Here is a 14,014-nt window from a genome sequence, read left to right on the forward strand (position 1 = left end):
CAAGGGTGTGTATCAATCTATTTTTTATTGTAAACAAATAAAGAGTAATCACAAGTCAAGGGCCTGGACTCCCTCTCTGAAATGCCAAGGACCTGACAACCAGTGAAATAATTTTAAACAATAAGTCAAACTGAAAGCTATTCAAAAGGCATTGAGTCAATATAACCAAACTGACCCAGGTAAGAAAAGGCTGAGGCTGGGGAGCCAAGGCAGGCAAGAATAAGGGCCCAATTGGGGTGGGCTTGCCCCTCAGTTTGAGGAGCTGGGCTTTGAAACCAGGGGTTGGGAAGCAGCTGCTTGGGACCCAGCTGAGTTCCTCCTGAGAGGTGCGGCGGTGCAGTCACTGTTTGGAGCCACTTGTTGCCCCACCGCTCTAGAACATGGGAACACCCACCCTCTGCTCTAGCCTAATCCTAACCTACGAATGGGGTGGGAGCCAGAGAGGGGACAGAAGAAGGGGACGCCAGGCCAGGAGCCCATGATTAGGGTGCCCATTCAGCCTCTGCATCAGACTGCCCTTGAGAGGCCTCTGCTGGCCTGTCCAATGGGCATATACATGGAAAGGGTAGTCAATAGAGCAGTGTATGTAGGCTGGAAGTAGGCCAGGTGCCAGCCATGCCTTTGTCATAGTAGATCCAGAGAGAGATGATGTTCTTTGGAGCTACAAGCTGCTCACCTTCGAGCCTGGGGCTCAGACCTGTGGTACCAAGCTAGGCATGAATGACTATTTCCCCAGCTCAAGGTCCAAGTGGAGGCCCTAGGGAATGGCTATGGCCCACCCACCCCCACTTCCATCTAAAGACTGGGCTGGGGGAGGGCTGATGGGTATGGGGCAAAATGGCACTCACATAGGACAAGTCCTCAAGGCCTCTGCCCAGGGCCTGCCCTGTCACAAAGCTGCTGTCAGATCCACTGGAGCCACTGGCTGATGGGCACTGGGATGAGACTTCTGAGTCCTCAGGGGCTAGGGAAGGAGACTGAGTGAGCTGTCAGCAGGGATAGCCCAGATGCCAAGCTATACCCTCCTGCCTCTGGCTAAGCCCAGACCTACTTAAAGATGGCTGGCTCCCCAGCTCCATTTCAGCCTCCAATGCTGCTTCCTCTGGTAAGCTGGTAGAATACAGGGGCCAGTGGAGACCCAGAAGAGCCGGATCTCTGTACAGGTGCAGGTTGAGGGACCCCAGTACAGAGCAAGAGGCAGGGTCGGCAGGAAGGGAGCTTGAGGTCCCCAAGTAGGGGCTGTCATAGTCACACGGAACCGCAGCAATGGAGGCCCGAGAGCGAACATCTGCATAAGAGGGTCAGGTTGGGACAGATGAGAGCCCAACTGGGCCACAGTCCTGAGGGGAGCGCAGATCAGAGCTGCCAGAGATCCACACTGCCTCCCGCACAACTTTCCTCACTGCCACCCCCACAGCCTGCCCAATACCTCGGCACTTTAAAACGTAGTTGATGGTGCGGTCATTGATGGCTTCCTCATTGGGGGCGATGTCCCGGAAGGTTTTGTTCCCCACACCCATGGATGTCATCTCAGCCATGCGCACCTCTGGGTGAAGAGTGAGCATAGCTAGGGCCCTTCTCAACATCAGCCTAGACCTCGGACTCTATCTACACCCCCCACCCCCACCAAGTCTTTCCTCTATACCCTTTTCCAACAGATAAATGAACCCTTGCACTGAGCCTTTGTGCTGCTAGGCTCCTTCCAACAATCCTGTGGGCAGCTGTTATTCCTCTTTTAGAGACAAAGCCTCTGATACGCAGACATTAATACTGTGTTCACAATCAGAGATGATGACAGCAAGACGGCCTAACTCTGAAGTTCTTTCCCCTACACTGGCTGCTGCTGCACCTCCTCCCCACTTCCTAAGTATTTCCAGGTCCTTGAACCCTCCTTGGGCTCCCATGGGACATCATAAACTCTCCAGGAAGAGAAGTATGGTGTGAGGCAGGGGCAAGGACCCACCCTTGTTGTGGACAGCCTGCTTCCAGAGCAGGCGGGAGATGTCAGCCGTCCAAGCCTGCTTGGTGGCCAAGCTGGCAGCCTGCAGCACAAAGGTATCCCTGGCCTTGCGACGGCGGAACCAGATCTCAAAGCGCAGGTTGTTATCCTCACAGCACTCAGTAAGGCCAAGGTCCGCCATCTGTGTGGCCAGGAGAGAGGTGTGGTGAGGCATTGGGGGACAAGGGGACACAGGGTGGGGTCAGGTGGACCTACCTTGAAGGAGCGCTTGTAGGCAAATGTGTCGATGCCTGTAGGTCCTCTGCGAGGCTTGCTGAAAAGCAGCAGCTCCTCAAAGAGGAAAACGCGGCGCAGGGACTTGTGGCGCCCAGTGCGTACTGTGAACTCATCTTGTCGCACCAGCTGCCCCTGTTCCTTGAGATTAACCTACCAAATTGGGGCCCAGTGGGTGCCCAGCCTCTTCTGCCCCCTCCCATCACATCCACCACACCTGCGCACCACGGCCTGGAATGACTCACGTCACAGCCCTGGATGGCGTCCATGGCCAGCAGGTCATTGCCGTGTCGCAGCTGGAAACGCACAAGGCTCTGGGCAGCCCGCAGGGCACTCAGCTCCTGCATGGGCCCCCCGCAGGCCCGCGCCAGCTCCTGCAGCAGCAGTGCGTACTTGCTCATGCGCTGGATAGGCTTCAGCAGGTAGGAGGCCAAGTCCAGGTGGTCCCCCAGCACCTGCTGCTTGTCCTGCCAGGTGGGCTGGATACCATCAGGCGGCTTCAGGGTACTCCCGCCTTCCCCCCTACCTCTACAGTCTCAGGCTCACCTACCTTGAAGAAGGCGTGACCATAGCTGGTCATCAGGGCATCGGAACGAGGTTTATTCTTGCTGTACAGCGCATACATCCCAAACTGCACCCTCTGTGGGGACACGCAGTTCAGCGCCAGTGCAAGGGGGCCAGTTCCTGAAGGCTGACCCTGCCTGGGCCAGACCACTCTCAGCTTGAGAGGACCAAAATGCCAACAGGTGGCTCCCAGGGAGCCACCCCTCACCTGACAGAGTCAATGTGCCCTGCTTTGAATGAGGGTTGATCTGGTAAGAACAGGCACTATGCAGAAGGGTGTTGGCCACAGGCCTTCTGAGGAAGAAGTCCTGCACGCAACTTTGCTCCCTGCAGCTCTGAGAACATGCACTGGTTGCACCTCAACTTGGACTACTCCTCTGCTCACTACAGGCAGCCACCCTGACCTGTCCCTACCTTGACCAACGGGCCTGTTTTCTGCCACAGGCTTTGCACTTGCTCTTTCCTCTGATGGAATGTCCTGACTCCATCCCCTCCCTCTGGCCTCAGCTCAAACAGCAGCTTCTCAAAGAGGCCTAACTGCTCCATCTAAAAAGGAAACCTTTGCCAACCAGTAACTCACAATCATCTATCTATCCTGCTTATTTTCCTCTTAGCCCTAACTATAATCACTTTTATGTCTCTTCTACTTAACTGTGAGTACTTTGAGGGGCAGGCCCTGTTGGTCTCCCTCATAGCTATATCCAGTACAGGGACTGGCACCAAGCATGTACCCAACAGCTCTTTGTTGAGTATGGCAGAATCAGCCCAGGGCTGTGGGGCTTGTGGGGCCTGTGGGGCTTACATGGCGTAGGAAGGCATAGGCCACCCGAGGTGGGTGTCGCGTGCAAGCCTCTAGCTCACGCAGGAAGAAATGGTAGTGGAAGTCCCGCAGCTTCTCCAGGTTGCCAAAGAGGTGGGCGCGCTGGCCGCGGAGGCCCTGGGGCACATCGGGGCGATCCAGTTCAGGGAAGTAGTTCTCCATGATATAGTCAAGGGCACGGACATATTCCCGTTCTGTCGCCACCATCTCTGCCAGCACCAGCTGGAGCCTACCAGGTAGGTAGAGTCAGGACTCTAGACATGTGCCCTGTCACCACTCTCCCTGCCTTGCCCATGGCCTTTACCTGTTGAGGCTCCTAGGGTCAGAGCTGCCTGGTGGAGGCATGGCTGGGGAGGACTCTGGCAGAGCACCACATCCAGCCTCTGGTCCATGGCAGGTAGCCATAATGGCCGCATGGTGGCCATGGTGGGCAGGCTCTCTGAGACTCTGCCCCAGATTCCGATCAAGGCTGTAGGCCTTTCTCAGGGGAGGAATGGTAGGTGTAGCTGGGACCTGGCTGACACACAGGCTAGCTGTGCTGCCAGTTGGTGGTGGCTTCAGTGCAGCCTCTAGCTTCTGGTCCAGCGCCAGCCAGGTGTCCTGGCATTGTGTCCAGGCACAGCGGCACTCCTGGCGGATGCCTTCGGAACCCAGCCCCGTGGCCAGAGCCCACATTTTTCTGAAGTGAGCAGGAGGCAAGTCAGGGTGCTTGGTCCAGTGCAGCTGCAGCCGTTGCAGCACGACTGCTGGGCGCTCCTGCTCCAGCTCTGCCAAAACCCGCTGCCCCTCCTCAGCCCATGTCGACGCCTGCAACATCAAGGCCACACACACGCATGAAGACGATCCCACAGAGACTGCCAAACTTTTACCCCACCCCCATTGGGCGTTGGCCCCCAGGCTGAAGACAAGGAGAGAGAATAGGCAGGACATCCAGGAAGAGCTCAGGCTGTTGTGGAGCTGGACAGGCACCCCTCTGGCCCCAGTGACCACCCAAAGCCAGGGACGGGGCCCCTCACCTACCTGCTTAAAGAGCCGCAACAGCATCTCGGCATCTGTCAGCCGCTGCCGCCGCTGGGCCAAAGCCCTAGAGAATTTAGTCAGCTGGGCTTGCAGGGCCAGAAAGCGGGCCCCATGGGGGCCCAGTTCAACTGCTTCCCAGCCAGCCAGGGGCTGAAGAAATTTCTCTCCTCGCCTAAGCTGCTCCTGGAGACAGAGAATAGGCTTAGTGGCCAGGCCTGGTGATCTAGTTCCCAAGCCCAGGTCTCCTCTACTGACATCTACACGTCATTGTCAAGTCTCTCCTGTGATTAATGACCTTCCCTCCACCCCTCACCCATTCCCCTCAGTCTCTGAGCCCCTTTCCACAGTCATACTTCCTGGAAGAATTGTTTATTCTCACTATCATGGCTTCTTCAACTCATCAGCCCACTCCGACCCCATTTCTGGCCCCATCCTTGCACTTCTCAAGCCTCTTCTGATTCTGCTGCTCAGCAACATTCAACCCTTTCTGGCTCCAAGTTCCCGACCCCTTCCCACTTTCCTGACTCTCCTTGTGCTTCTCCAGTGGTTCCTCTATCTGTTCCCCGACCCTCACCCAGGCCATTAAACACTGGAGCTCCCGAAGACGGTCCACTCTCTCTCCCCAGGCAATCTTGTGTGACCACACTTCAAACGTCATCCACACTCCCAGCATCCACCAAGTGAGCCTCTGCAGCCAGATCTCTCCTCTGAGCTCTAGGCCCGAACCCCATGGTTATTCTTCTCATTCCTCAATGGTTATCTCCAAAGCATACCAAGCCTGGATTCACAAATGCCCTTCCCCCAGAAAGTCCTTGTTTCCTGGTCCCTCTCTCATGGTACAGCACCCTTTCATTCCTATAACCTCCCTCTCCCTTTTACCCTTTCATATATGTCTACCATCGAATCCCATCAAGTTCTCAAATCCATCCCCTCTGCTATCATCCTGGCCAGAGCAACCATTTCCAACCTGGACCCCAGTAACGGCCTCTTCAATGAACTCTCCATGTCTATCCTCGAAGTCACTGTCTACCCAGAATTTAAGGTAATCTTCCTAGAACATGGATCTGACTACATGCCTTTCCTGCTTAAATTGTGCACTGTTATAGGGCCCAGTGATCTGGCCACTGACCACTTTTTCAGCCTCGCTTTACCTCATCTTGCCCGCTCTCCCTCCCTCTTCTGCTCTGCATTTCACCCTCATTCTCCTTCTTCCAGTTCTTCAGGCAAGTCGTGCACCCTCCTGCCACAGGACCTCTACACATGCTGTTTGTTCCCTCAGCCTAGAATGTCTCATATCTCCAGTCCTCTTCTGCCTGGTTAACCTGGGCAGCTCTCAGCTCAAAAGTCACTAACTCAAGAAAGCTTGCTGAGAACACCCCTTCTGGGTCAGGTCTTTATTATACAATCAGGTAAAACCACCTGCACTGCTTCTCTCCAGAGCTTTGCCTCAGTCTGCAAACACATATATAATTTTGAACCTTTTATTACAACTTTTCTACTGGACTGTAAATCCCAAGAGAGCAAAGGATAGATTTGCTTTCATCTACTCTGTATTCTTAGTCTCTGGCAAAGTGCCCCAAGACCTACAGAACGAACGAGTGACTGAACTCACCTGGGCAATCCGGTCCAGCTCCCGAAAAGGGCCTTGGGCCTGGAGCAGAATATCCAGTGAGGGCTCCCTTGGTTCCTCCAGTGCTGGCCAGCCCACCTGCTGTAGCCAAACTTCAATCTAAAAGAGCACAAACAAGGAAAGGACAGCTGCTGTGGAGTGAGGGCCATGGCTGAGATTAGGGGTGGGACTCATCTGGGCAGGTAGTTCCCACCTGGTGCAGCATGCCCTCCTGGGCCTCTAGCGTCTGGACCAACTCCAGTGCCTGTACTCGCCGGTTACACTGCAGGGTCAGTTGATGCAACAGCCCATCCACACGGCCATATAGCTCATCAACCTTGTCCACCGCAGGCCTAGTGCAGGGTACATGATCTTAGGGCCCCTGCCAGTTGCCTCACTCCACTCCACCCTGTCCTGGGACCACAATTCTAGCTGGCTCTGAGCCAGCCAGCTGAGTCATTGGCATGGGATATGGGGTTCTGGGGCAAGACCTGGGAGCTGGGCTTGCACCTACCTGTAATCTGGGCTCTGGGTCAGCTCTGGGCCCTTCTGTTTCAGCCATGCCAGCTCCAAGGCCCCCTGGCATTGTAGCCATGCCAGCCGTGGAGAGTCTAGCACATGTTGCATAAGGACCCGTGCCTGCCGTAGCAGCCGACTGACTTCCTATGATTAAAGGCAATAGATAGCGGAGGTGGGCATGGGAGAAAAGGAGGGAAACAGGGAGCATTTGAGGAGGAGTCAGAAGGGGACACTCACCCCAGACTCCATGGGCTGAGGCACAGCCTTCATGCTCTCAATGGCCCCCTGGAGCAGGGCACAAATCACCTGGCAGCTCTGTTGCAGGGCTTCCAGACGCTGTGAGTAGGGACAGGCATGACCAGAACAGTGCACAGAGCTGGTCCCAGGCATCCTAGATTCCAGGCTACTGCAGCTAGCTCTGCACTGCTCAAGCTAGCCCAGAAGAGGTTCCTCTGCTGGCTAGGTTGCCTGCCTTCCCACCCTCTGCCCTATCCAGTACACTAACCATCCGGAAGTCCAACCAGGCCTGATGGCAGTAAGGCAGGCCTCCTCCCAATGAAGTGGGTAATCCAGAGGTGGAGATGTGGGTCAGGATGCTCTGATGAGAGGGCAACTGTTCTAACTGCAGGAAAAGAAAGTGTTGTGACCTGGGACTGGGGGGTGGGGGGAAGTGCCCCACCTCCACCCCTGGCCAACATGCCTTAGTACCTGCAGCCCTGAATGCACCTCCTCAGGCATTTTTCCCACTAGCAACACCTGGTGCACTGACCCTGGGGCTATTTCCTGCAAGGAATCTGAGCTCAGCTCTGACCCCAACCCTACACGAAAGGAATGGTTGCAGGGAAGGAGCTACAGTTCTATACTCACTTGCAACTTGCTGAGCCCCCAGAAGAGAGAAGAGTTTGGGGGACAAATTCGGGCGTCCACCAGCACAGTCAGTCCCAAGGCCTGTACTTCAGACCTAAAAGGGCAGACTTCAGTTCAGGATCTACTTTCCAGGCCCTGCCATCTCCTAGCTCAGGCTCCATCCCTCCCCCGCACTCCCTCCCACCAACACCACCTGGGGATACTTCGCAGGTAGAGCAGAAGGCGGATCAGTTCATGGCTGCTGCACTTGGGGAGAAGCCAGGCCGGGCTATGAGCACACAGAAGCAGCACTGCCCGACCATCTACATCCCGAGTCCCTGTAGGCAGAGGGCAGTGAACATCTGCCCAATCAAGTCACCCCACCTCCACTGCCTCTGGTCCCTCCTGCTACCTGGCAGGGCAGCCATGCCACTGGCTAGCAGCTCCCAGGTGAGGTCTTGGGCCAGGAGGTAGTCAGCGGGCTTAGGGAGGCTGGATCCACTGGGGTCTTGGGAAGGGAAATGGCTTGGGTCTGTATTGGGCCACCTACCCAGAGATCCCTTCCTCAGACCTAGACTTCAGCCCGAATAGGGTCATAGCCTTCCCCGTCTCAGCAACCCCCTCTAGACACTCCCACTCCCAAGACATTCCTGCCCAGCCTTCCTTACCTGCTTCCAGCAGCTCTGATGTCTCAAATAAAGGGTCACCGAAGTCCACAGGGTCACTGTCCAACACCCCAGAACCCAAACCAGCTGACACTACCTTGCCTGGAACTGGGTCTCTTGCCAAGCCTCCCCCTCGGCTGGCACTCTCACCCGGTGCCAGGCTGAGATGGGAGGACACTGGGCATAGGAGGGTCTCCTCTTCAGAGGGCACTGGTTCCTCTGATTTGTCCGAAGAACCTCCTAATGTGCCCCTCTGGTCATCCCCTGACCCATCTGCAGCTTTCTGACCTGGGGGTGATTGAAGCTCCCCAGGCAGAAGGCTGCCCTGTAACGGGTCACCCTGGGCTGCCCCTGCTGATGGTCTTGGAGGACTGGGGTTCTTAACCTCCTCATCCCAGGCATCTCCGAAACTGCACACAGCAAACCTCCAATCCATAGCATGGCCCTGTGAGTCTGGGGACCCTTCCATCATCTCCTCCTTAAAGGGTGGGCTTGCTCAGAGCAAGCGGGAGAGGGGCTAGGGCCTCGGTGTGAAATGAGGCCTCAGATCATCCAGGAAATGGGTTGAAATTGGTCTGGTAGCACTCAGCCAGTAACGCAGGCAGAAGGCACTAGGCTGAAGTAGGTGCCAGTTTGGGTGCCCACAGACGCTGCCGTAGCTCATGCCTGAAGAGAGGGGAGAAAGGCAGGGGTGTCCGCATTCACGTGGGCCCTCGGATGCGCACTTTCCCCGGATTGCAGGCTTGTGTCGGTGGGCGCTGCCATGTGCTCACGTTCCAGCCCTCCCAGCCGGGCCTTTGCCTCGCCCCAGGGGCTCGCGTGCCTTCTCTCTCATCCACTGGTCACACTCACCCCCCACCCTGGCTCCGGGACGCGCCGCAGGGATCAGCGAAGCCAGGGAGGCCGCACAGCCAAAACCCCACAACAGCGGAACCTCGACGGCGGGTACAGCGCGCCGCCGGGCGTCCGCGGGCGCCGCCTCCTGGCCGCAGGGGCGGAAACGCAGAGAGGCGGAGGACGCGCCGCCCCCTGGGGGTCGGAGGACGGAGCTACAGCCACTCCAGCTAGGCCCGACAGCAGCGGCCGGGGCCGCCCTGACAGCGCTCAGGCTCGGCCAGGTGCTGCGCCTTCTGTCCGCCATCCCCTCCTTCCCCTGGATCCCAACAGCTCGGCTCCATCCACACCTCCAGCGCCCCGCTGACTTTGACTCGGCCTCTCGGTTTGCCAATAGGGGCGGCGACCAACGGCTGGCCAGTCCGCCTTACCCGCTCCGTGCCCAACTCCCCAAGAAGCAGTCCCTTCTGGGGAAGGTGCTGTAGGTGCGCGAGAGTGAGTGAGTGTGTGGGTCCGCCTGGGGATGGGGATGATGGGCTTCTGTTCTTGAATGCAGGCAGTATACTCCCCTAGCCTCCCTTAGTAAAACAAGGAGGGCACACTCATTCCTCTCAGCCAGGAGAAGAAATGTGTGGACCCAAGGTCCCAAAAGGTCCTTAGAGAGAGAGACACCCTAGCCTAGACCAACTGCTTGGGGTGCCTTCATAGAGAGTGGAAGGGAGGAGCCCCTCCATTACAGCCCCCATGTTTCCTCCAGGCCCCAGCCCAAGCACCAAGAGACATCTTTTGTGATCCCAGTGATGGGATGGGGGGCTGTTGTCTGGGCTGGAGAGCAGGAAGGCCTCTGAGGTGGGAGCTGACCCAAGTCTTCCAGAATCCACCAAACCACCAGCCCCAGAACCTCCACTCCCTTGCTTTCCTGGCACTGCTTTCAGCATACACCCCTTCCTCAGCCAACACTCGCTCCCCACAAAGTCCAGCCAAGGAGGCTAGGACTGAGATCCAGTCCTGGAGCCAGAGGGATACTAACCCAGGCCTGCTCCCCCACTTACCTGCTGGTTGAGTTCCAGCAATTCAGTTCTCTGAGCCTCATCCTAATCATCTGTAAAATGAAAAAAAAAAAAAAAAGTCTTTCCTTTCTCTTGGAATTGCCATGAGGACTAGGGAAGACCCTATAAAGTGTGCCAGCACTTGGGCCAAGTTGGTGCTCTCCCTCTCATTTCACCCTCAGGGGATCCTCAACTGGTGAAAGTCACTTCGATAGTTGACCTGTGAGATCCTTCCCAGTTCTGAGGCATTAGGTCCCTTTGGGTTACATGGACACTTCCTAAAATTTGTGGGAATATTGTAAGAAGGTAGGCTACGTGGCCAGAAGAAGGCAGTGTCCCAAAACATGCTGACCCTTGGTTCCTGGTTGTAATGTCTTCCCTAACTCTAAAGGAGTCACCTCCTTAATGAGCCTAGGGAGGCTGCCGGAGGAGGAAACCTGAGCATTAGAAGCAGGCAAGTGGGAACAACAGCAATCTACCCTCCTCCCAGCTGCCACATCAGCACCCAGAGGCCAGATTCTCAGCTACCAAGGAGCCTTCTTAGTGAGCTGATCTGGCTGCAGGAGAGGAACCTTGGGAGTTGTCCTGCTCCATCCCTAACTGCCAGTGGGTCCTCTCTTCCCACGCTGTTTGAGCATCAGTGAGCATCAGGATCAATCTTCGCTCCCTCTCCAGCTGTCCCAGAGCCACCCCACTGAGTCACTGTCTCCTGCTCCCTCCCTCCCCTTCTTCTGCCCACTATCTGCCCACTCTCACCCACCAGGCAGGCCCCCCTAGGAGCCCTAATAGCTGGGGGAACCTGTTGGCAGGCACACATCTCTCTCCAATGCCAGAGGTAAACAAGAGGCCTCAAGCCACAGGCTATAAGCTGACCCCAGCACCCCTGGGCACAGGCAGACAGAGATTCAGGGGCAGGGCCAGGCCTTGGTTTATTCACTCCTCACAGAATATGCAATGTAAGCTTTATGAAAACAGAGACTGTGTGTTGTCCACTTCTGTACTTCCAGCAATAATAAATGCTTTGCAAGAAGAGGGGGGGGGGGGTCCCTGAGCCTGGTCATACTACCCCTAGCCTCCTGAGGCTCCCCATCCACAAGCCAGATATAAACCAAAGTCACAAATGGAGACAGATTCAGAGGTTCAGCCTGGAAAGGGCACAGAAGCACAGAGCTGCAGGATGCATGGCCCCAGGATGGCAAAGATACAGATAGAAATGGGGACAGACTGAGGCCTAGTGGGGAACACTGGGGGCTGGGCTTGGAGCCAGCCTGGGCTGCTGACCACAGCAGGCTCTGTGGGCTGAGCTTGCAGGACTGAACAATGAGTGACTCATGGGGCCCATCTTTGTGGCTCTCCTGGCAGCAGAATTTCATAGCAGCCTTTTCCACTGAGATCATAAAATGAGGATGAGCTTTTCTCCACTGCCCCTTCCCCAACCTCCTCTCACCTTCCCTCAGCCTCCCATTCTTTACCAATATAAATAAATCAAAAATAAAATGGGAGCTCTGTGCCTCAGTGGGCCTAGTAATAAGAGACCTATAGTCATTGCCCTCACTCCACCTCAAATCTCGCATACCCTCTTCAGTACTGCCCCAGACAGTGAGGGTGACATATACCCCAAACCTTCCAGACTTCTCTCACCTTTGGCCCAAATAAGCTCTAAACTCCTTAGTGTGGCATTCAAGTCCATCCAAATGCATCACAGCCTTCCTTTCAGGCTCCTATACTGACTGGTCTGGAAAACTCATCTGATTACAAGTCTTAGCTCTCCTCTACCTAGAATGCCCACCCCCATCTCCCCAGATCAAAATCCTTCCTCCTTCAAGGCCTAGATAAAGCTCATGTGGCACTGAAGTCCATTTCTACCATCATGCCCAGTCAGGTGATGACCTGTGGATAAGGTCTTGACTTGCTCGCTCTCCTACACATCCCAGATGCCTGCCTCCCCTGCGCTGCGCTCACCTGCTTTCTTCCCCAAGGCTGCTGGCCTCTGACCCAGCAGTCCACTATTCTTAGTTACCCAGCCCTAGGGCCAGGAGCCCCGCTGCACCCCCTCGCCTACACCATCAGTTGCCTGATTCTGTGGATTCAATTTCTGCAACCTGGATTATAGTAAGTCTCGAAGGATGGAGTCAGTGGGCCACCTCCCTCTGAGGAGCTGGTTAAGATTATAGATTTATGGGCCCCATAAACCTGCTGAATCAGAGCCTTCGGGGCAGGCCCAGGAATCTGCATGTTTGACAAGCTCCCCATTGACTCTGACACAAAAGTCTAAGAATGGCTGCCTGTCCTCTCTAGCACCAGCCTCTTCAGGTCCCTGGGCTGCTGGAGCAGCCTCCAAACAGGTCTTCTCTAGTTTCTCCTACCAATCCATCCTCTATCCAGGGTTTCACACATCTTCCACCTAAAAAACAGCTATATTCCAGCTCTCCAAAGCACATTACTGCCCAAACCACTCCCAGATCTCAATTCTTTCAGGCCAGCTCTCTGCTGCTACCCATAAAACTCTTCACAGTCTCCCCATCCAAGCCTTTATGTCCCTGGCTGGTCCCTCCCAACTATATCGCCTACTGCTCCTTGCTTTTCATCATGCGTGCTATAGGCATCCTTTGTTTATGCTGTTCTTTCTACCTGGAATGCACCCCCCCCACCACCACCAAGTTTGACTGTATTGTCTGAGCTCCTACACACACACCCCACTCCTCCCATAGCTGTCCCAGATTGCCTCAAGGCCCCATAGCACTTTCAGTACTCTTTGCCTTATAGTCTAAGACCAATAATGACAACTATTTGTGATCCTCTCCTGTGGGCCAGGTTCTATATTAGATTTTTCTCATTTTATCATTTAATCCTAATAGCAACTTTATGAAGTATGATTGTTAGCCCATTTTAGAGATAAGGACACTAAGACTCAGAATATGTAAAATGTCTAAGATGACATACCTGGTGAGTGACAGCTGGGACTGTTAACTACTAAGACTTATGACTGTCAACTGTAAACAACTTGAGGACAAAGCCTAAATCACCCTGCTCATCACACTTTCCCTATGTATAACATAGAAAATGTGACTAAATTTGTAATCTTCAAAGTGTGTTGAGTCCTCCAGATCAATAGAGACTGAAGGTAGGTTAATGATTACATAGGACCAGGCGGAGGGTGAGGAGTGACTGGTAATGGGTACAAAGTTTCCTTGGGAGATGATAAAAATGTTCTAAATTTAAGATTGTGCTGAGGGTTGCACAACTCTGACTATATTTAAAAACCTCTGAACTGTACATTTTAAATGGGTGAATTTTATAGTATGTGTATTATATTTTAGTAAAGATAGATGTCTATTTTTAAAAAAAAATCCTTCGGACACAGCGTTAATTAAATCTGGGACTGTTTCCAGGGATTGCTATCCCTAAATGTTTCTGGACCCTACACTACCCCCTTTGTATCTTAAACACTCAGAGTAACCAGTTCCCTTGAGATTGCCCTCCCACCTGCCATGTGCAGAGAAAGCTTCTGTTCATTTGTCTCAGTGTGTGGTGGCTGCATCTTTGGGCACCATGGCACCTGACCTCTGAGGTTTCCTAGGCTGGGCTTCCCCATTTTGTGCACTCCCAGTTCTGTGACCCTGTGCCCATACAGTGATCTCCTGGACTGCCCCTGTAGTCCCATGAAAGGAGACAATATTGGGAAAGCACAGAAGAGGAGGGAGGGAAGGAGGGCCAAATGAATGGTCCTTTCCAGAATCCCCTGTTCAATCTCTATCCTGGAAGCTCTGGGCCAGGCAGCTGGAAGTTTCCACTTCCCTTACCAGATGCCTTCGTTTCCACTCCCTGCCCCTAGGACCCCGAGACACATGGACA

General features: G+C 54.7%; 1 protein-coding gene across 1 annotated transcript; it reads right to left on the reverse strand.

Annotated features, from left to right (window-relative positions):
* Nucleotides 1-6: 6 nt before the first annotated feature.
* On the reverse strand, nt 7-13,891 carry PLEKHG4 (pleckstrin homology and RhoGEF domain containing G4). The gene is made up of 23 exons (XM_036231476.1): nt 10,639-13,891; nt 10,163-10,212; nt 8,280-8,942; nt 8,024-8,119; nt 7,826-7,949; nt 7,633-7,726; nt 7,474-7,548; nt 7,271-7,387; nt 7,003-7,101; nt 6,761-6,909; nt 6,461-6,599; nt 6,250-6,366; nt 4,638-4,820; nt 3,922-4,424; nt 3,600-3,846; nt 2,784-2,873; nt 2,479-2,700; nt 2,216-2,386; nt 1,964-2,141; nt 1,430-1,546; nt 1,052-1,288; nt 849-964; nt 7-697 (listed from the first exon to the last, which is right to left on the reverse strand). Exons 3-23 carry the CDS (start codon nt 8,746-8,748, stop codon nt 692-694), a joined length of 3,549 nt encoding a protein of 1,182 aa, XP_036087369.1. The 5' UTR covers nt 8,749-8,942; nt 10,163-10,212; nt 10,639-13,891; the 3' UTR covers nt 7-691.
* Between the last annotated feature and the right edge of the window lie 123 nt (nt 13,892-14,014).

Source organism: Rousettus aegyptiacus, unplaced genomic scaffold, assembly GCF_014176215.1.
Source record: "Rousettus aegyptiacus isolate mRouAeg1 unplaced genomic scaffold, mRouAeg1.p scaffold_m13_p_14, whole genome shotgun sequence".
In the NCBI taxonomy this organism is placed as follows: Eukaryota; Metazoa; Chordata; class Mammalia; order Chiroptera; family Pteropodidae; genus Rousettus; species Rousettus aegyptiacus.

What these genes read in the sequence shown, in the direction of transcription:
- PLEKHG4 (XM_036231476.1), bottom strand. Translation starts at nt 8,748, where the DNA reads ATGATGGAAGGGTCCCCAGACTCACAGGGCCATGCTATGGATTGGAGG. An exon ending in TGGCATGGCTGCCCTGCCAG is followed by an intron (nt 7,950 to 8,023) that starts GTAGCAGGAGGG and finishes CTCTGCCTACAG; the next exon opens with GGACTCGGGATGTAGATGGT. An exon ending in TGTTGCGGCTCTTTAAGCAG is followed by an intron (nt 4,425 to 4,637) that starts GTAGGTGAGGGG and finishes TTGATGTTGCAG; the next exon opens with GCGTCGACATGGGCTGAGGA.